At 60.9% G+C, this 20,533-nt stretch overlaps 8 protein-coding genes across 8 annotated transcripts; all 8 read left to right on the top strand.

Annotated features, from left to right (window-relative positions):
* Window positions 1-298: 298 nt before the first annotated feature.
* LDBPK_251730 (hypothetical protein, conserved) lies at window positions 299-3,181 on the top strand (the record flags this gene model as incomplete). The annotated part of the gene is made up of 1 exon (XM_003861455.1): window positions 299-3,181. One exon carries the CDS (start codon window positions 299-301, stop codon window positions 3,179-3,181), a length of 2,883 nt encoding a protein of 960 aa, XP_003861503.1.
* A 1,102-nt stretch (window positions 3,182-4,283) lies between these two features.
* On the top strand, window positions 4,284-4,985 carry LDBPK_251720 (hypothetical protein, conserved; the record flags this gene model as incomplete). Its single annotated transcript, XM_003861454.1, has 1 exon — window positions 4,284-4,985. The coding sequence occupies one exon, from the start codon at window positions 4,284-4,286 to the stop codon at window positions 4,983-4,985; it is 702 nt and encodes a 233-aa protein (XP_003861502.1).
* A 654-nt stretch (window positions 4,986-5,639) lies between these two features.
* LDBPK_251710 (hypothetical protein, conserved) lies at window positions 5,640-6,002 on the top strand (the record flags this gene model as incomplete). Its single annotated transcript, XM_003861453.1, has 1 exon — window positions 5,640-6,002. The coding sequence occupies one exon, from the start codon at window positions 5,640-5,642 to the stop codon at window positions 6,000-6,002; it is 363 nt and encodes a 120-aa protein (XP_003861501.1).
* A 611-nt stretch (window positions 6,003-6,613) lies between these two features.
* On the top strand, window positions 6,614-8,011 carry LDBPK_251700 (hypothetical protein, conserved; the record flags this gene model as incomplete). Its single annotated transcript, XM_003861452.1, has 1 exon — window positions 6,614-8,011. The coding sequence occupies one exon, from the start codon at window positions 6,614-6,616 to the stop codon at window positions 8,009-8,011; it is 1,398 nt and encodes a 465-aa protein (XP_003861500.1).
* Window positions 8,012-9,255: 1,244 nt separating this feature from the next.
* Window positions 9,256-11,091, top strand: LDBPK_251690 (hypothetical protein, conserved; the record flags this gene model as incomplete). Its single annotated transcript, XM_003861451.1, has 1 exon — window positions 9,256-11,091. One exon carries the CDS (start codon window positions 9,256-9,258, stop codon window positions 11,089-11,091), a length of 1,836 nt encoding a protein of 611 aa, XP_003861499.1.
* A 1,773-nt stretch (window positions 11,092-12,864) lies between these two features.
* Window positions 12,865-13,302, top strand: LDBPK_251680 (hypothetical protein, conserved; the record flags this gene model as incomplete). The annotated part of the gene is made up of 1 exon (XM_003861450.1): window positions 12,865-13,302. The coding sequence occupies one exon, from the start codon at window positions 12,865-12,867 to the stop codon at window positions 13,300-13,302; it is 438 nt and encodes a 145-aa protein (XP_003861498.1).
* Window positions 13,303-14,562: 1,260 nt separating this feature from the next.
* LDBPK_251670 (hypothetical protein, conserved) lies at window positions 14,563-15,543 on the top strand (the record flags this gene model as incomplete). Its single annotated transcript, XM_003861449.1, has 1 exon — window positions 14,563-15,543. One exon carries the CDS (start codon window positions 14,563-14,565, stop codon window positions 15,541-15,543), a length of 981 nt encoding a protein of 326 aa, XP_003861497.1.
* An 886-nt stretch (window positions 15,544-16,429) lies between these two features.
* On the top strand, window positions 16,430-20,182 carry LDBPK_251660 (hypothetical protein, conserved; the record flags this gene model as incomplete). The annotated part of the gene is made up of 1 exon (XM_003861448.1): window positions 16,430-20,182. The coding sequence occupies one exon, from the start codon at window positions 16,430-16,432 to the stop codon at window positions 20,180-20,182; it is 3,753 nt and encodes a 1,250-aa protein (XP_003861496.1).
* Window positions 20,183-20,533: the final 351 nt, after the last annotated feature.

The following is a 20,533-nucleotide window of genomic DNA, read 5'->3' as shown; positions in this document are numbered from 1 at the left end:
CACACGCCTTTTTATTATCCCTATTCCCTGTGTGCACTGCGGCATACGCCCCCAGCCCCATGTGTGTGTGTGTGTGTGTCTTGTTGTATACCTGCACCTTCTTTACTCACCGCCCCTCTCTCTCTCTCCATGCCCTCAACCATCGTCATCGCTTCACCTCTTCCTTGACGGCTGGTGCACGTGTGGGGGTGATGTGGGGAGGGAGCTGCCTTGCGTATCCCCTCTGCTCTCCCTCCCATCTCCGTGTCTCATCAGCCACCGCCACAAGACAGTTAGCAGAACGCGTACCGGCGCCAGCATGCCACCCAAGCCAGCAGGAGGTCAAAGGGGCTCCGCGAAGAAAGCTAAGCCCGTCTTTGATGCCTTTGAGCGACTGTGCCAGTACACGTCGGTCTCGTTGCCGAACGCGCCAGGCAGCCACTGCGCCGCCTTGAAGGCTCTAGCGCAGCCCACCAACACACTGAGCACGTCGCCGGCCGCTGTAGTGGTAGGCGGGGAGGCGAGAGCGGATGGCAGTCAAGCTGCGGAATTCACCTCTAGCGCCATCACCATTAAGCCGCCGCTGCCACGCACAGAAGTGTCGCTCCTCGTGCAGTTCCGCGTCTCCGTCGCGCTGGTGGAGGGGGATATCATCTACATCCACCTTCCCAAATTCCGCGGGCCAGTGGCGCAGCAGTTCGCCCTTCAGCGTGTATTCTCTGGCACCGGCGCTGGTGCAGGAGACCTAGCAGCGGGCAACTTGGTAGAGCGCGTCGACGACATCGACACAAGCTCCCACTTCCGCGCTTACTGGTCGGGAGACTCGGCGAAGGTCATTACCCCGGTACGTCAGCTCGCCTTCAAGCGTGGTAAGAACGGCGGGGCGCCGCCGAAGCAGGTGTTGCTGCTCCAGTGCATCAAGGCCGTCAACGCGAACACGCACCTCGTGTTCGGTGTGCCACGTGCGCTGGGTCTCGTGTCGCCTGATAAGCTGCCGGCAAACAGCCCAAAGATCAAGATCGAGGGCCCCCTGATTCGCGAGGCTAGCGGGCGGCGCATCCTTAAGCAGGTAATGTTCTCCTCAGAGATCAAGAAGCGCACAGTGGTGGAGGAGCTGGAGGTGTACGACCAGTGTATTGCGCATGTTGCGCAGGAGGGCCGGCTGCAGACCGCGGACCGCCACCTCGGCGAGCAGCTGTCACTGGAGGAGGTGGACCAGCTCTGGAAGGCGGCGCAGTGCCGTCGGCGCTATCCTCTACCGATGCCATGGTCCATTGCGGAAGAGCTCTCCATCTCCTACGACGCCGCTGGCGGCTTCGTGAAGCGAATAATTCAGAACGCAATCAAGGGCATCAAGGACTTCGACCCCCTTGCGATCCACCGGGAGGTGGCGCGCAACTGGGGCGTCAAGGTTGCTGCTGTGGTGGTGCTCGATGACTTCCTCACGACGCAGTGGGGAGGGCTCTATCCAGGGCTGCCGCGCGCGTCGCTGTTTGCGATATGCCTCCTGACAATGGAACCGGAGGACGTGGGGCGCACGTTTCCCAGGCTGCTAACGCTGCCGGAGCGCTCGATCGCCGAGGATCTGGTCAGCGCTTTCCGCATGCGGACAACGCTGCTCGACAACACGTCGTCGGCGCCATCAGCCGCCGCGGCGGAGGAGGACGACGTAGGGATCCACGTCGACAGTCTGCCAGACCGCTGCGGCGCGTTCCTTCAGAAGTGGGCGGCGCTGCTCACCGCGCTGTTCCCGGCCTCCTTCGTGGCTGAGGAGAGCGGTGACAGCACCGCCCGGGCAGCCGCGAAGACGATGGCGGCTGCGGCGCAGTCGCATGAATCGAGCGAGGCGGTTGTAGCCATGAGGGAGGGCGCCGTGGCTGACGTGCAGGTGATGGGGGCAGACGGAAGCCCCCGCGTCGGCTTTCAGCTGCCAGCCCGGGACGAGGTGGACGACAATGCGCAGGACGAGGATGGCTTGGCGTTTGTTCGCAACCGTCGGCGGCACAGCAGCGGAACCAATACCTCAGGGTACTGTATGGGCGCCATTGCCACTCTGCAGCCTCCGCCGACGCTCTACATTGGCTACCGCGACGTCCCTTTCGATGTGCAGCGGTCGCTGCGCGAGATCGAGCGTGGGGACTGGTTTGTGCTCCCCTGCTTCGTGGTGGCGCGGCAGTCGCTGCCGTACGCGGCGACCACCACAGCCAGGCTCGAGCGCCCCGTGACGCTGAACGGCGGAGATGACAGCACCTCGCAGGTGAATCCCGCCACGGAGGATGACGAGAGGAGCGAAGTCGCCAGCGATGGCGCCATCGTGGCCATTCCCGATAACGCGGTCGTGGTAGAGCTGCGCAACGTCGTGGAAGCTCTGGAGCTGGCCGACCTCTCCTTCTCACCGCACAACCGCGCATGGCTGCTGCCGCTGGTCACGTCCTGCCGCGTTGTTGCCGTTGAGGAAGACCAACACGACGTGCTGCACGTCATCCTCGATATGCAGGGCAGCCTTCTGGGGCACGTGAACGATCCCTACCTCCCGCAGAGCGACCGCAGCGTGGCCACGATGGTCCTCAACAAGTACCTGCTGAAAACGGAGCTGTCCGAGACGTACATCTCTGCACTCAGCTTCCTCGCGCTGCTGTGTGCACGGCGCAACGAGCGGCGTCGGCTGCACCCACCAACACTCATTCGCGCGCAGTACCTGTCCCACTGCAACGCGGCGCTCCGCGCCGCTATCGCGAAACAGCACGTGGAGGAGACGGAGAGCGTTGAGTGGCAGGTGCACACGCACGAGGCGCAGCTGCTCGACGAGGGGGTTGTGAAGCCGGCGGTGTGGGAGCCGATCCCAAAGAAGTTCATGCTGACGGTGGAGCAGTTCTTCCTAGGCCACTCCCGCACCCTCACGAAGCTGGAAGAGGGATCTCTGTCTGTGGACTTGGAGGCCTACACGATTGACTACGGCGGCAAAGGGCCGCGGGCGCTGCGCCGGGTCGTGCAGAAGGTGTACGTCACACACGAGCCCATTATCACGGAAACGTTTACCATACTGCACGAGCGTGAGGAGCAATACACGAAGCAGATTAGCATGCTCGATACGAAGCTGGGCATCAACACGGGCACGGCATCTGGTACAACTGGTAGTGGGGCTGGGGTATCTGCTAGCGTCACCGCCAACGGCAATGGCAGGAAAGGGTCCAGGAAGTGACGTGCCCCCACTGTGTCACCCTTCGACTGTGGTATGCTCACGTGATGCATCACAACAGAGGAGAGGCCCCACCACGCACTTCGCCGCTTCCGTGTCGCAGGACCAGCAAGCCTTGGGCCGCCCTATGTGATGGCATACAACTGCTTATAGTCACGTCGGTGTGTGCGTGTGTGCCTGTCGCCACTGTTGGGGAGTTTGATCGAGTGCGCTGACAGTGGGTGTCTCGTGTTTCTCGCGCGCTTCCGCTGCGCCACGAGTGTTGTTAGTAATGTACCGTATTGCAGATGCGAAGGGTTGATGTCCTATCGGCCCACTCCTCAATGTATATTTAGAGTGTGCCCGAGTATGTGCGTGTTTTGGTTCTTGAGCGTTGGCGCAGGCGTTCGCGATGGTGCATATGAGTGAAAGAAGAGGAAAGTCGAAGGAGGAAGAGATGGCGCGAGAGAGCTGTATGTGCCACCTCTTCTCTTTCTATGCACGCACACATAAGCTTCACCGCACCTCTCCCCGCATGCACTAGCAGGGAAACGCCACCGTGTAACAAGCTCTGCCCCCTCTCCATCACCACCTACACCCTCATTTGCGGGAACGACGGCAGCTGGAACAGAGGCGGAAGAGGGAAGTATGCACGGGTATGCAATGTCCCCACCACCACCACCACCATCGCCCGCCGCCCCCCCCTCCTCTCCACGGTCTACGGTGTGTTACACATCCTGGTTCGAACCGCGTGAGTGTGCACAGCGTGGCGGTTGCGCACAGTGCTGCGATATACTTTCTCAACCCTCCCGTCCTCTCCCACGCCATCTTTGTGTGCACCCCTCGACGAAATGGTCACCTCAAGTGGTGTAGGTGTGTGCGTACGTGTGTGTGTGTGTGTGTGTGCGTGTGTGCGAGGGAGAGGGGGGAGAGACACAACCCCTGCCTATATGTCCCCTTCCCCCTCGCACACACGCGCGTTGCCTACTGAACTTCTACTTCTTCACACTCCCTAACTCTCCTCATCACACGTGCACACTCGCGCAAATCCCCACGCCTCCACAGTACAAGAAAACAACGCACGCGCGCGCAGACGCAGATCGCCCCCTTCTCTTCCTTTGCCTTCATGTGGAGGTGCTGGAAACGCTCTCTGCCCATCACGGCGCGTGTGGCAGGCCCTAGTGCACGGCTCCCAGTGGCCGCGTCGTCGTCGCTCCTTACCCAACACCGCGGCGTCTTCGCCGATAAGGTGCGCGCTGGTATGGTGCTGCGCGTGGATAAGAGGGTGTACCGTGTCGTGGCCAACACGCGTTCGCAGAAGGGTCAGAACGCCGCCTCCTTCAACATCAAGCTCACGGAGGTGGGCACGAGTCGAAAGAAAGAGGTGACGGCTGGTCAAGGGCACGACTTTACGGAGGTGCGCGCGGAGCGCGTTCGCCTTCTCTTCAGCGGCTTCGACGATGACGACCTCGCCTGCTTCGTCTTCCCGGCGCACAGCCCAGACGCGGGCAAGGAAGTGAATATCCCAGGGGACTCGCTACCAGAGGTACAGCAGAAGTTCTTGGCGTGTGCGATGCCGGTGGACATTCTGCACATCATCCCGGACGACGACGCCCCCGAGAAGGAGATGTGGACAGAGATCACGATGCCGAGCAGCTACGTCTACACGGTGGAGAAGATTGCACTGAAGGGGCTCTACAAGATGGCGACCTTTGTGGAGTGCGACGGCACCGTCAGCGTGAATGATCAGATTCAGCTAGGCGACAAGATAAAGGTCGTGATTAAGCCGGACGGCACCGTGTCATTTGGCGGGCGCGCGAACGCATAAAAATGGCATACGGGAGGAGGGGGAGGGGTGGGGGCGAAGGGGCCGTGGAGGCGGTGAAGACGACGGTGGAGAGCAGAAAACACAAAAAAAAAAAAACAGCGGCGCTCGACTGCGGAGGAGGGCTCGAGGGGGAGGTGACAGCGGTGGTGGTGGTGGTGGTGAGCACCACTGGTCGTGGGCTAACGCGGCGTGCAGGAGTACGCCGCGTTTCTGCTATATTTCCCTCTGGCTTTGGGCCGTGCACTGCATATCTATCCCCGCCTTCACGGAAATGCTCCCGGCGCTGTGGCAGTGTGTTGTTGTGCCGGCGGCTGCGGTGACGTTCTGCGCGCATGCGTATGGCAGGGTATCCACCTTCTTCTATTGACGAAACGTGGCATGGCAGCCTGGCGTCGCAACGAGGCGTCGCAAGTGCCTCCGAGAGTACAGCGTCAGTGTTGCCGCGTCTGATCACGGTCTTCTTCATCTTCGCCCTTCGCACTCGGTGACGGTCGTGACTGCGCTCCCGCGTGTATGTAGGCGCGCATGCCTCTGTCTGCCATATTACTGCTGCCGTGCTCCACCGGCTGCCACTGCTGGTGAACGCTCATGTGTGCATGACGGCTGCAACCCGGTGAGGCGCTCGACTCGGCCGGCCCTCCTTTCCGATGCGCTATGATCCTCTTCTCCGCCCCACTCCCCTCCTCCCTTCTCTCTCTCTGTATAGCAAGAGAAGCAGCATCCACGACTGCCACTACACCAGCAGTGACGCTAGCAATGACGCAGCCACTGCCACCGGCACGCGAGAAGGCCATCACAAGGCTGCCTCAGTACTTTCCCACGTCGTGCAAGCAGTGCGCGACGCAGACAGACACCTTCTTCCGTTGCTTCGAGGCGCATGCAGTCATGATGGATGGCCATGATGTGACGACGGCCAAGACGTCGCTACAGCACTGCCAGACAGAGCTGCGGGAGTACATGACCTGCATGGAGAAGTACTTGGCAGCGAAGAATAAGCATTGGTGGAAAGTGTGGTAGCGTGCCGATGAAGGAAAGCGTGTCGCCTCCACGCAGCAGTGCAGGACGGGCAGGGCAGCACTTTCTCTCACACACATACACACACACACCACCACGACCGCCGCCCCTTTCCCCGTGGCTACCCTCCCACTGAGCGGTGCACTCCCCTATGCTGCCGCGCCGGTATCGAGTAGAACGAGGCAAGCCTCTTTTGCACTACACACAGACACAGTGAAAGCCGGGAGCACGGTAAGAGCACAAACCGCATCGCTTGATAGCGCCCACGGCGCTGCCGAGTCGCTCGATTCCGTCGAAAAGTTGACCTGATCGGCCTTCTTGTGCACGTTGCAGCTCTCAGAGAGAGAGACGTGCGCACGGAGTTCACTCTCGGTTGCACGTATGGCGTGTGGTATCCCTTTCTCGTGCACTGCCCCTCTCCTTCCCCCTCGTCCTGCTGGCGATGCACGGACGCGCACGCTCACGCGTGTAGGCGCACAGACACGTCCGTGTGACTGTTTTGTCTTTCATGCTCTCCCTCTCCATCTCTTGTTTGGCGCGCCTGACGACTCCTTCGCCCTCTCCATCCCCTCCCCTCCCCTCCCCTCCCCTACCCCTCCTCCTGTGTGATCGGTATGGGCTGTGTGCGCATACGCAAAGGCTTCCGAATTCGGTGTGTTCGTGTCTCATTCGCTTGCGCGCAAGCACTGATGTACGCGCGGTACCGTACCCGGTCGCGCTTCTACAAGCGCCCGGAGAAGATGCTCAAGGCCTACAATGTGAGCCCCAACCTTCTGCGTCTCCCCAAGGTGAAGCCGGGCCTTCTCAAGGGTATCTACACTGACGATAAGATTGACCTGCGCGACCGTGAGAGGCTCGAACTGGTCGAGTCCATCCGCCATCCCAAAGAGCGCGACTTCTATCAAGATCACACCTACCACAACCAGTGGATCGCGCGTGATCTGGAGTCGCATCAAAAAATTCAGATCGCGGGCCGCTACCCGTACTTCTCCCCAGACTACGAGATCAAGCCGTGGATATGGTACCCTGGTGACACAGTCGAAGTCGTCTCTGGCGAGGGAGCTGGCCAACGCGGCGCCATCATCGCCGTCGTCAAGTACAAGAATGAGATTCTCGTTCAGAACGTCAACGTGCAGGACGTCGTCATCCCGGCGAGCGAGACGCGGCCGGAGCAGGTGGTGCAGCGCGAACATCCCATCAGCGTCCTTCGCGTACGCCACGTGGACCCATCCACGAATCAGCTATGCCACCTCGAGATCGTGAAGGTGCGCAACAAGGAAACAGGCGAGCTGGAGGAGCGGCGCATCTCGCTGGAGAGCGGCGCGCTACTGCCCATTCCGGCGCCGGAGGAAACCGTAGAGGCGGGTGACCCGCTGAAAGACACGGCCATCCAGGACGCCGACGAAGACACGTACGATCGGGAGAAAGAGATGCCGCTGCTGGTTGTGCGCCGACTGCAGGCAATGGAGAACTACTTTGTGGACTCGCTTCGGAAGTCGTACGAGTATCATAGAGCGCTGCAGGTGCGCAACGCGCAGGACATGCAGACCTTCCAGAAGGATGTGCTCGTGCGCGCAACAGAGAAGCTGGCGGCCGCAGCGGCCGTAGCGGGGCACGGTGGAATGGCTGAGGCCGTCTCTCAGGCAACCTCAGCGGCGATGGAATCTTCGCAGGCCGGCGACGCTGAGAAAGACGCCGTCAAGAGTACCATCACGGTCGAAACGGTTGTGGCCGAAGTGCTCAAGTCCGAGCAGCGGTTTCACAGCGACGCGGCCGCGCCGGGAATGCCGGGGTGGTGGCAGAACATGATTAACTCGTACGTTTCGGTTCTTGAGGACGAAGAGGCAACCATTGAGGCCGAGGCGGCGGCGCAGGCACAGGCGGCAGAGGCGGATCGCCGCGCTGAGCAACTCATGGCCGACGCCACCGCCGAGGTGGACCAGCCGATGGCAGACGACGGGGCGATGGAAGGCAACGTTAGCGCAGGCGGCGACGAAGACCTAGACGAGTAAGATGGCGACTTGTGCGAAGATGCTCCTCTGTTCTCTCCCCCTCTCGGCACAACTTCGCACGCACGCACATACAGGTGAGCATGTGCGCGCGCATGCATGTGGCGTCGGTTTCCGCGCTGTCTTCGTTTTCGCCATGCTGCAGATGATATGGTTGTTGATGGATATTGGTCGGTGCGGTTGTCTGATGACGCCGCAGCGGTGATGGCAGTGTCTTGTGTTGGCGCTGGTAAGCTGATTAGGCCCTCCTTCTTTGCGCTCTCGGTCCCTTAGCTTCTCTCACGCGCCCACCCCCACCCCACCTCCTCTTCGCCTAAGGCCTCACACAAATACGCAGGCACAAAGAGATGGAGAGAGACACAGAGGATCATGCAGCCCCCTCCCCCCTCTCACCTCGCCTCCCTTTGGCGATGAAGGTGGCACGATGGGGAGGGGGAGGAGGCATCGCTGAGGAGAGCGAAACTCTTCGTCGGCGAGGAAGAGTAGCACTGGGCTGGCCTCTGTGTGAGTGTATGCGACTCTGCGTGCGTGTGTGTTGGTCTGCACGCTCCTTGATGCACCAAAGGCTACGCATTCTCTCACCTCCACCACCCCACCCCCGAGAGGCTTTCGATACCATTGCCGACGTTATCCACTTCTTGGACTCATTAGGCACGGACACCAGCGTTCATGAGGTGTGCGCCGTCTCCATCTCCCTTTCTCTCGCCCTCCTCTCATTCTCCTTCTCGCACTCCGGTGTGTGTGTGTGTGAGGGTGTGGTGGCCACCACCGCTGAGTATCGAATCGCCCCCCCCCACCCCATCCCCAAAGCACCGCGCAATCGTTGACGAATAGCCTTTTTTCTGTCGTTGCTCCCCGCCCCCCCCCCACCCACACACCACCACCACCACCACCACCACCACACACCCACCCTCTGTGTGTGTGTGTGTGGAGGGGAAGGGTGTATTCCTCCCATCTCGCCCTGTCAACACCTCGACCCGTCGCCCATCACGCTGCGGTGCGGTGCTCAACGCGGACGTCCCTAAAGTCGCATTTGTTCGCGTTGCGTGCCTGTGGGCGTCGATGTGGGAAGGGGAGGAGGGCCGCAGTCCTTCTCCATCTTCTCGTGCCTTCGTGTTCCCTTGTGTCCTCCTTTCCCCTCGCTCTCCAGCTTTGCCTCCCTCTTGGCCTGGCGTCCCCCGCATCGCAAGCTTTCTGGATCGCCACAACCGCCCCTCCCCTCACCTCCTTCACGGCTGTCATCGATCATGGACGGAGCACCACAACAGCAACGGCTACAGCAGCAGCACCAATCTCAGGTGCGTGCGCCGACTCCTCCGCGATTGAAATCGCCGCCTGCATCATCGCTACCGGCGCAAGATGCAGCAACAATCGCAGACACTGCAGAGGATAAGGTCAACGCAGGCAGGCGCTCTTTGATAGCGCAGCTCACCTCCACCATCTCTTCCTCCTTTCAATTTCTGGCCAACGAGGCGTCGGCCCGTAGCTGCGGTACGCAGCGCACGGGTGGCCACAGCACTAACGGACGTGTCGGCGAAGCAGGCCACCACGTCGATAAGCCGCCGCTCACGCACGCGCGCCCGCCTGCCTCTCGAGAAGAGGTCGAGGAGGGCCTGGACAAGATTCTTTACGCGATTGACCACCTCCAGCAGCTGCAGCAGCGCGGCCGTTACATCGCCAGCACCGAAGTGAAAAACCTCCGCCGCGCGTTCCTCTTCGCCGTTGGCGAGGAACAACGCTATCGCGACGCTGTAGCAGCACATGAGAGCGCGAGCGGGTGCTCCTCAGCACTCACTATGCCATCCCTGCCTGCGCAGTGCACACCGTTCAAGGAAACCATCTCCATGGCGGGCCCCACCGACACCGCTGCGGCGTCATGGAGCGTTCCGAGAACGCCATCAGCAGATGGCCCAAGTGGAAAGGCAGCCGAGGATGCAGTAGAAATATCTCGGCCCACAGAAGGAAAGCGGGAGTATAGCCCAAAGGCGGCGGCGGCCGACAGGCTACTCGCCGCGCTGGAGCATTACGTCGACGAGAACCCGTCCTCCACCTCCTTTGGCGCTCACGGCGCGCACTTCTCGTGGCGCAGCGTCATCCACACCCCCGGCCAGCGGCGGCTGCAGTCGCTTATTGTTTCCATCTTCACCTTTTTCACGGGGATCCCCATCTGTATGGCCATCACGGGGCTGCTCCTGCTCTCGCGCTACACGGCGCCCTTCATGGTGATGTACCTCATCTGGATCTTCACCTTCGGGCGGCCCAGGCATCCGCTGTGCAAGCACCAAACGTTCACGCGCTGCTTCGTGTGGCGCTACTACTGCGACTACTTCCCCATACGCCTCGTCATCCCCAGGCCGGTGCGGCGCCGCTTCGACAAGGAGCGCAACTACTTTTTTGTGTACCACCCGCACGGCATTCACTCGTTCGGCGCCATCGTCAACTTTGGGCTCGACCAGAACGATGCGTCGAAGACGCTCCACGGCATCACGATCCACCTGCAGACCCTTAAGGTTAACCTCTACGTGCCCCTATGGCGCCAACTTGCCATCTGGGCGGGGTGCGGCGACGCCAGTGCTTCCTGCATCCGAAAGACGCTCCGGTCCGGCCCTGGGCAGAGCATCATGCTCGTCGTTGGCGGGGCCGAGGAGTCGCTCATGGCAAAGCCGAACCGCAACGACCTGCTCCTGTTCAAGCGCAAAGGCTTCATCAAGATCGCGCTCCAGGAGGGGACGCCGCTGGTGCCAGTGTACGGCTTCGGCGAGAACAACGTGTACAGCGTGCCGGAGCTGGCCGACGAGCCATGGATTCGGTACCTGATGGTGCTGTGGAAGCAGTATGTCGGCTTCGCCATCCCGCTGGTGAGGGGTCGCGGATTCTTCAACTTCAACTACGGGCTGCTGCCGCACCGCCGCCCGATCGTGGTGGTGGTCGGGGAGCCGCTGGAGGTGCCGCACATTCCTAACCCGACCAAGGAGGATCTCGAGGTGTGGCAAGGCAAGTATATCGAGTGTCTTCGCAAGCTGTATAACGAGCACCGTGGCATCTACGACTTGGAGTCGACCGGTCTGCGCATTATGCAGTGAGCGCGCGAAAATGACGGGGTCTGCACACGAGTGAGTCCGTGACGGGGAGAGAGATGGCGAGAGAGCGCGCGCGCTTTTCGCCTTCTTCCCCACGCGGCACTGCGCAGTGCTCGAGTAAAGTTGAAGGCGAGTGCGTCACGCCTGCCCACGAAGCGCGCTCTTCCGGACACCCCCACCCTTCTTTTGCCTCATCCTGCTAGTACACCTTTCTCACGCACACGCGCGCCCTTCGCCTCTGCAAAACAAAAAAGGGGGAGGGGGGCTAAGGTGTGTGCCAGTGTGTGTGTGTGTAGAGGGGTTGGGGGGTCTAGCTTGCATGTTTCGGCGTTGTGTTGATTTTTTGGCGGGGATTACCGCTCTCTTTTGCTGGCTCTATCTCTGTCTAAGGAACGCGCATCAATACGCGTATCTGTGTGTGTGTGTGTGTGTATGTGTGTGTGCGGTCAAGCTGTGTGCACTCCACAAGTCCTCTCCTTTCATGTATCTTCATGCCTTGTGTGTCCGGCTCTGTAGTCACCGTGTTGACGCTAATGGTGTGCTGCTCACTGTCTTTTTTTTTCTTGTTTCGATAGCGCTCATGCCCATCTTGTGAGCGGAGGTGCCACGGCAGTGCGTCCGTTGGGCGGCTGAGGCATGTTTATGCTGTTTCACCACAGGTTTATGGGCCCAGGGATGGCCTTGCCCTCTTCCTCCTTTCTCACAAGTGCCACTTTGGGCTTTCACCGCCACCTCTGCCACCTTCCCACGCATACACCCTTCTCTCCCTGCCCGCCCGCCGACTTCCGCGCTCGCTGGCTCCGCCAGTGGAAGCTGTCGCCTGACGAGTGGCGCTCTTCGAGGAGGAGCTGGGGGAGAAGCACCACCGTCTTGTGCTGGTGGACATCGTCCAATCGGGTGTTTCGATGTGCCCTTGTGAATGAAGTCCAACGTGTTTGGTTTCTTTCTTTGGTTGCACCCCCCCCACCCCGCCCCACCCCCTTTCTGCGCCCTCTTGTCGGGTTGCTCTGTGTTGTCTTCCGTGCCTCTGCACTGTTTTCCTTTCTCCATGTCTTTGTCTGTGCGATAGGGTGCATCCTCTTCGGCCGACCACCAGTGCACCGTCCCTCTAATCGAGCGCGCACCATCGGCATGCATTCATCGGCTCAATACATGTTCCTTCCTTGCCCCTTCGTCAGCACCATCGTAAACCCCCTCATGTGAGAACACGAGTGCACGCAGAAAAAGGAGCGAGCGAGCGAAGGCATAAAAAAATGTTGTGGTTGCCTTAAAGAAGAGACGCCCGTGTGCACGTGACGGCAGTGCGCAGCAGCACGCATACATACCTCCCTCTTCCTCCCTTCCCCTTGTGCTCCCTGGCAAACACCAGACACACCCAGGCGCGTGTGCATGCACGTACTCGTGTGGGTCTATCTGTGTGTGTGTGTGTGTGCATGTGCTTACGTCCGACAGAGGGCTTTGTGTCTGTTTGGGCCAGGGGGAGGGGCTGCACCTGCAGGCGAACGCAGAACGCAAGAGAGAGGGAGAAGTTGTCTTGGCACCCCCCTCCTCCTCCTCCTCCTCCTATCCTCCCTTCGCCTCCGCTATATGATCTTCCCCACTTCTTTGTCTATTACCAACGCACACCACTCTACCTCCTCTTAACACACGCACACACACATTGGGCCCCGCACTGCGGCAGCTTCTCTTTTTTTAACGAATCCTCTCCAGAGGCACGTTTCTCTCTCCCCCTCATCACCATCGCCGACCGCCGCCAGCACTACACGCGTACACATAATGGTATTTTTCTCCACCTACCGCAGCAAGCGCATCGTTGCGCCGGGCTTTCTCAAGGGCCCCGTGATGGCCTCGCGCGCCTTCTGTGACTACTACTTCCAGCGCGCGTGGAGCGGCTGCGTGCAGTGGGCGATCCCGGGCGAGGTGCGCTTCTGGGCGTGCGGCGTTCCCGTCATTTACTTCATTCACCGCTACCACAATGACCACTCGCTGGAGCCCGACTTTGTGGAGAAGGCCATGATTCAGCGCTGGGGTGGTTCGCTGGAGGAAGTGCGCAAGCTATCGCCGCAGGATCAGCTCCGCATCCGTGTCTTTACGGACATAGAGAAGCTGTACTCCGCCTACGGCCCCAAGGAAACCATCATCCAGCCGCCAGGTGACCTCCTGCCCGGAAAGGACTACTACCACAAGAGCGGTGCCGCTGGTGTCCACCACTAAGCACAAACGGAAGAAGCGGCAGTACATACACAGGCGGCACCAAAAATACCCAAGAGAGTGGGTGTAGCCGTGTTGTGTTGAGTCCATCTACATCCTCGTATCCATCGTCGCCCTCCCTCACCCTCTCCCACCGTTCACCTCGCCACGGTATCGTGGTTGCTGGTGCTCCATTATCTTTGTTAGCGCAGCCCGCTGCGCAGCGGTGGCACAGAGAGAAGCAACAGACAGGCGCGCGCGTCGATGGGTATGTCAGTGGGTGGGAAAGTATCGGGGAGGAGGGGCGCAGGTGCTGGAGAGCAGTGGAGCAGCGCCCCGACGAGTATCCAGATGAAGGTCCCTCGAGCAAGCAACACTGGATGTGTGTACGTTTGTGCGCATACTTCGTTGTCTTCTTCGGATAGTATGGTTAACAAAATTACGTAGGAAGATCATCCTGAAGGACATCAGCCGCAGCAGCAGCATTGGCAATGGCAGAAGAAGAAGGATGTGCCACATGCCGTTGCGCTGAACCCTCTCAGCGCTGATCTCTTGATTGGACTGCATGTGTGCGTGCGTGTGTGTGTGTGTGTGTGTGTGTGCCTGGCATAACGTTTCTTAATCCGTCAGCCGTAGGTGCAAGGCTGCGTGCCACACGTGTGCACGAGGAGCAACTTTTGCGCACACGGAAGCGCACGCACGTCGTGGAAAACACAGAAGCAAGACACAAAAAGTGGGTAATATTCGGAATGGCAGACAAGCGGCGCTCTGACGGTGCACGTCAGCGCTGCTTCAAAGGGATTGAGAGTGCGCGTGCGGGGAGGAGGTATGAGGAAAAAGCGAAGTTGTGTTCGGTGCCGCACCCCACCCGCAACGGAGCTGTCGTCTCCTGCCCCCCCCCCTTGCCGCCGCCACACTCGCTCAGACCCCATTCCCACAGCCCGCCATCCCCGCGGCACTCTCGCCGTGGCGTATGCATGTGCATTGGTGCATAAATCGTTGAGGGTTCATGTCTGCACCGCTGCATCTACATGTGTGTGTGTGTGTCTTGCATACGCCCTACTCCATGCCTCGCCATCAGCATGTGCTACTCGTCTTCTGCAACGCATTCGTCGTCTCTTCCTCGCACACACGCTTATCTCGAGTCACCACATCAGTAACACACCTCCAGCTACAGGCACCTCCTCTCCTCCGGACCTCGTCAAAAAGGTTTCGCAGCCCGAAACGACATACACGCACTCAAGTGCATTCCATCAATCACCGCCCCGACACGCTCGCCTTGCCATGTCGTCCGAGGTTGCGATTCAGCTGACGCCGTACCCGGCGGCGTTCATCGTTGAGCACGCCAAGCGCAAGAAGTACGCTGCGGGCTACATACTCGGCACTGTCAGGGCGGAGGAGATCGTCATCACGGACTTCATTCCGCACACGCACAAGGATACGGAGGTTCCGAACACGAAGGCCCATCGCGCAGAGCTGACGCGCCGGCGCGCCGCCAAGCGCCGCTACACGACGCAGGACCTCATAGGCTGGTACTCGGCGGGGCAGCCTGGTGCGGACCTGACCGAGGAGGACTACCAGCTGTGGTGCAACGCGCCGTCTGTCATTTTCCAGGGTCGCCACTGCCTTCACCTGCACTGCGAGATGCCCCACGAAGACGGGACGACGCCGAAGGTGGCGTGGACGGCCTCCGTCGTTTTCGAGGACCCTGCAGATCGAACGCTGAAGCACATCGACCACCGGGTCACCCTCGCCCCCATGAACAACCTTGCCTCGGATGTGATGCTGAGCCACATCACCTCCCTTGTCCTTTACAACGGTGGTCGCCCCTTCCCTCGTAGCAAGCTGCAGAACCTCGACGAGGTGGCGTACGTGGCCTCCATCGACCACAAGTCCTCGACGGATGCCGTGGACGAGGAGCAGCGCCGTCTGGAGCGCGCGGTGGCGGCGGCGCAGGAGATCGTGGCCGGCGGCAGCGGAGGTGGCAAGGAAGAGCATGAGATGATGACCGCCGTCGAGAACTTCCGCGCGATTCGCGACGAGGCACTGAAGCGCCAGCGTGACCAGACTGGTCGCATGGACTTCAACTCGCAGCAGTTCAAGGACGCCCTCATGATCAAGTGTGCTGCCACGATCCTGCGCAGGGAGATCGACCAGATCGAGCATCTCTCCACCGTGTACGGCGAAGATGCCGCTCGCCGCGGCAATGCCACCGGCGGTGAGAACAACGAGAAGCAGCAGCAACCGGAGAAGCAGCAGCAGTAGAAAGGGGGGTTGCGCCGCTCTATGTGTAAGAGCGAAAGAATGAGCGAAAGGGAACCAGTCTGGGCTGAATGCACCGTTGAGGCGAAGCTGCGCGCGAAGGGGATAATCGAGCAGCAGCGCAGACCACAGCGCAACTCCCTTTCCTCTTTCTAGCTGCCTGAAAGTGTGGTTGTGTCGGTGTATCGGTGTGGTTGCGTATGTGGGGGGGGGGAGGGAGGGGAAGAAGGGGCATGGAGGTTTGGGAGGGGAGGGGTTTGCAGCGGAGAAAGCGATGCTGGAGACGGCGCGTTCCTTGCCATCTTGCCCCCCCCGCCACCACCCTCCCCCTCCGCCCCCCACTGCACAGCGCGTATGCGGGTGGTCGTTCGCTGTCGCCTTCGTTTCGCTTTGTTTTTGCGCGCTCCCCCGCGGCCCCTCTCTCGTTATCCCTCTCCTGTTTAATGAGCTAAGTAAGTCCCCGTCATGGGTTGCGTGCGTGTGCGTCTGTGGGCGTGTGTATGTGCGTGTGTCTCGCTCTTCGTTCCTTTGTTTTGTTTCGGCGTGCGTTGGTAAGTCGAAGTCGATGGACTTTCATTCTGCATCTAAGCATGCAAAACAACACACACGCACACACAAGCATGGATGGAAGGATGCATCGGCGGCAAGAGAACGTGCGGGGCAACGGAGCCGATGTAAGGAGAGAAGCAAAGTCGCGCCGTGATGCCGCCGCGGTCCGATAACATATATATATATATATATGTGTGTGTGTGGAGGATCCGCGAACTCTCTCTCCCCTGTGTGACGTCGTCTTCACTGCTGGCAGCATTCACCAGCAGTGCGTGCTAGTGCGTTGCATGTGCACGTGCTAGTGGGGGTAGGCGCACGGCACTGGCGCACCCCAAGCTTCATGATTCCCTCTAATCATGTAGACGAATGGCCGCTGACGTCTCCCCGCCCCCCTCCCCCGTATCTCTCTCCCATTTTTGGCATGGCGGTCTGGCTGACCCTATCCGCACCACCTCCTCATCAGGTACACCCCACGCGTGACTGTGTCTGCGGGAGACTCTTTGCCGCCTCCTTGGAAAGTGTCGCCATCACAACCGCAGCAGCGGCACTACAAGCACACGCGCCCAGGCGCCGTAGGAGAGAGAGAATGAGAAGTCCGTACATTCGTTTCCCCAGCCCCTCCCTCGCGGAGGAAGCGCTACGCCTTGAGTGGGTCTTCGGCCTCAACAGCGACTACAAGGCTAGCATCCACAACCTCAGCATTGGCGGTGGTGGCGTCAGTGGCCGAGGAGAAAACCAACAGCAGCTGGCGCAGCAGCAGCGGAAGGTCTTCTACACGGTGGCTCACACGGGTGTCTTGTACGACGCAATCCAAAACACGCAGAAGCACCTCCTGGGGCACCGGTACTCCATCATCAGCAGTAGCTGCTGCGGCCACAACCACCGCTTCATCGTGACGGCTGACGAGGGCGACGTCAAGGTGCGCCGGCGCATTCAGCAGCAGGTGGTGCTCACGCAGTTGGCCAAGGGCCACGCGGGCGAGTCGCAGAAAGATGTGGAGGAGGAAGAGCTATGGGAAGAGGCTGCCATGTGCGTCGATCCCTCCGTCGCGAAGCGCGACGACGAGGAGGACGGGTCCGCCATGATTGTGTGGGACGCGGCTACCGCGCTACCGGTGAAAATGATTGCCACAGGCAAGTACGGCGGTGTCCTGAGCGTCGCCATGTCGCCAGATGGGCAATACCTCGCCACCCTCAACCGCCGAGATCCGCAGGAAATCATGATCTGGGCCTGGACACAATCGAATCCCGCCTCGGTGGGAGGAATGCCTGGCAACATCGGAGGAACCCATAACGCTGCTAACCTCCTCGCAGATGTTGATATGGCCCCCGTCTTTGTGCGGCGCATCGCTGCGCGCGATGAGCAGACGTTCATCTCCTTCTCGCAGGACAACCCAGAGCTGCTGTGCACGAACGGGCTGCGCCGCGTCATTTTCTGGTCTTGGGTGGAGGGGATGCTGAAGTACTACTCGCCGCCCATCCTCCAGCGCCGCCTCAAGGCCTCTGTCGGTAACTTCACTCAGACAGTGTATCTGCCTGGCACGATGATGGCGTGCAGTGGCACCGTCGACGGCGATGTGGTTCTCTGGTCCTTGCAGCCGCAGGACCGCGTCATCAAGGAGCAGGATAAATCGCTGCTGAAGATGGTGCGGGTGCACATCGGCGGCGTGACCTTCATCACGACAGTGCAAGGGTACATCGTCACGGGCGGCATGGACGGTGTCGTCAAGTTCCTGGATGCCAAGCTTCGACTGGTGGCGTGGTTCGATGACCTCAACGGCGGTCCCATCGTCTCCATCAGCTTCGACCAAGTGCTGCCGGTGATGACGGTGGAGGAGGCGCGGGCGATGGCGCCGGAGCAGGTCGATGGTCACCTTCTCACTGAAGGCACCGCCGCCGCGAGCCTGTTCACCGCGCCGGATTTCATGGTGTCGACGGCGCACAGCATGATCATCGACGTGCCAGCGAAGGCATTCCACACGCCCGGCACCGCCGCTCACGCGGGCCCCAACACAGCGGCACGCGGACGGCTCATCGTGCAGGGTCAAGACCGCGCCATCCAGTGTCTGGCGGCCCACCCGCACCTGCCGCGGCTGGCGATCGGCGGGTACAGCGGCAATCTGCACCTCTGGGACTACTGCGAGAAGCGAGTGGTGCTGCTGAGCCTCTTCCGCAACCTGCTGATCCGCTGCTTGGCCTTCGACCCGTCGGGCAAGTGGCTCGTTGTCGGCTTCACCAACGGCGTCATAAAGGTGCTGGATGGGGAGACGCTGGAGGAGGAGCAGACGATTCGCCCCATAGCCAGCGCCACGGCAGTCGGCACGGCAGCCAGCGATGGTGCCACAGCAGCCGCAGCGCAGCCCTCGTCGCCGGGCAACGGCAAGCAGAGTGTCGCCGAACAGCAGCAGCAACAGCAAGCAACGGTGAGCAAGGCGGCCGCCAGTGTGGAGGAGATCCGCTTCTCCCCTGACAGCCTCCTCATGGCCACCGCCAAAGACGACGGCTCCGTCGGCCTGTACGAGTATGTAAAGGCGTCCGGGTCTACCAAGAAGGCGGAGTGGCAGCTCGTGGGCCACCACAAGACGCACAACGCACCTATCTGCGGCCTCCACTTCGGCGCCCACACAGCCGGCTTAGAGGAAGGGCTGAGGCTCCTCTCCGTGGGCGCTGACAAGCGACTCATCGAGTACGAGCTCGTCGACTCCAGCCCCGAGACGGGGCTTCTCCTACGCACGGCGCATAAGATATCGCAGGAGTCGGCGCCGACAGGCTTCGCCTGGCTGCCAGACGGGTGCTCGCTGCTGGACGCAGCGAGCCAGCCGCGCGACTTCTTTGATACCTGCGGCGAAAGTAGTGACGACAGGACAGAGGACGGTAGTGCTGCGCACGAAAGGGGCGACGACGACAAGGCCGCCAGCACCGCAGGAGGCGGTGGTAGCGGCACGGATGTGCTGGACATGCTGCTGATCGCCACCCGCGAGTATAAGTTTCAGGTGTACCTCAGCAACTGGAGTCGGCAGTGTGTCAAGACAGTCTTGGCGCCGACGTTCGGCGGCCCGGTGACGCAGATGGCTATTGTGCCGGTAGCGAAGGCACCCGCCGCACCTGCGTCGACATCGTCCCCGCCGCCATCTCACTGCTTGGTGTACGCGACCAAGGAGAAGGTGATTGGGCTCACTCAGCTCCCCCTCCGCGGCGATCCGTGCGGCTCCATCGGCATCCTCGCCCACCCAGGCGTCATCACCAGCATGGTCACCTCGCACGACGGCGCCATCGTCTTCACGGCGGGCGGGCCTGACCAGGCTGTCATGCAGTGGCGCGTGCGCGGCGAATACATCATGTCACCGTCGGAGTGGGCGGCCGTCGTGCACTGCCGGGAGAAGGGCGGCGTGCCACTGCCTCATCTCGTCGGCGCGGTCGAGGGCGGCGCTGACGGTGAGTTGATGAGCGAAGTGGTGGACTACTTCTATTACGCCCAAATCCGCGCGCAGGGTGAGGAGACAACGGCGAAGCGCGTGCTGCTCGGCGCCATTCCGTTTTCTCAGATGCCGAACCTTCTGCGCTCTCTCTGCTACTACCCGTCCGAGAAGGAAATCGGGCACCTGACCTACGAGGTGGCGAACATGTATGGCCCACGGGACGAACCGCTCGCTGAGGTGAATGTGGACACCATTCTGCTTGACTTCTCGCAGTTCCTGCGGTTGTACATCAATTACCGCCCCGTGTTCGGCATCACGCGGCAAGATATCGAGGCAGCCTTCCGCGCGCTGGGCGCGGATAGGGTGACGGGGGAAATCAACCGCGACCACCTCTTCCATCTGCTGTCCACCGAGGGGGAGTCGCTCAAGTCCAGCGAGGTCGCCGCGGCTTTGACGTCGCTGCTCGGCGACGGCATCCGGCTCGAAATGCTCGAGGACGTCATTACAGCACGCACCTTCGCGAAGAACCTGCTGGGCTTCGAGGATTACGACGACGACCTTGGACCGGACGGTAAGGAACGGCGTGGCAACGGCGTGGACAGCGAGGATGACTACGATAGCAGCAGCGGCATGTACACCGCCGGCGACGAGGTCGACGTCAACACGCTTGCCTAGTAACCGGTGGCTACGGAATGGATAGCAGCGGCGCAAGCCAGCAGTGGTGTAGGTGCAGCAGTGTTGTGGTTTGTCCCTCGCTCATGTACGTAGATTGAATCCCTTCTTCTCTCACTTATGAGCTCCGTGAGAGAAGGAAAGGGGGGTGGGAAGCGAGGGAAGCGAGGAAAGCGGGAGACGGTCGCCTTATCTCCAGCACGTACACGCTAGCGCAGTGAGCGCATACCCTTCTACAGAGCGCGCTGCTTGTCAGTCTCTCTGAGCGTGTTTCTGTACTCCTATGTGTGCCCCTCTGCAGGATAACGATGTAAACTAGCCAGGTGCGTGCGCCCGGAGCGGGATGAAGCGTGC

Source organism: Leishmania donovani, chromosome 25 (genome assembly GCF_000227135.1).
Source record: "Leishmania donovani BPK282A1 complete genome, chromosome 25".
Lineage (NCBI taxonomy): Eukaryota > Euglenozoa > Kinetoplastea > Trypanosomatida > Trypanosomatidae > Leishmania > Leishmania donovani.
Note: the sequence above shows the minus strand (reverse complement) of the source record. Positions and strands in the feature narration are given on the sequence as shown.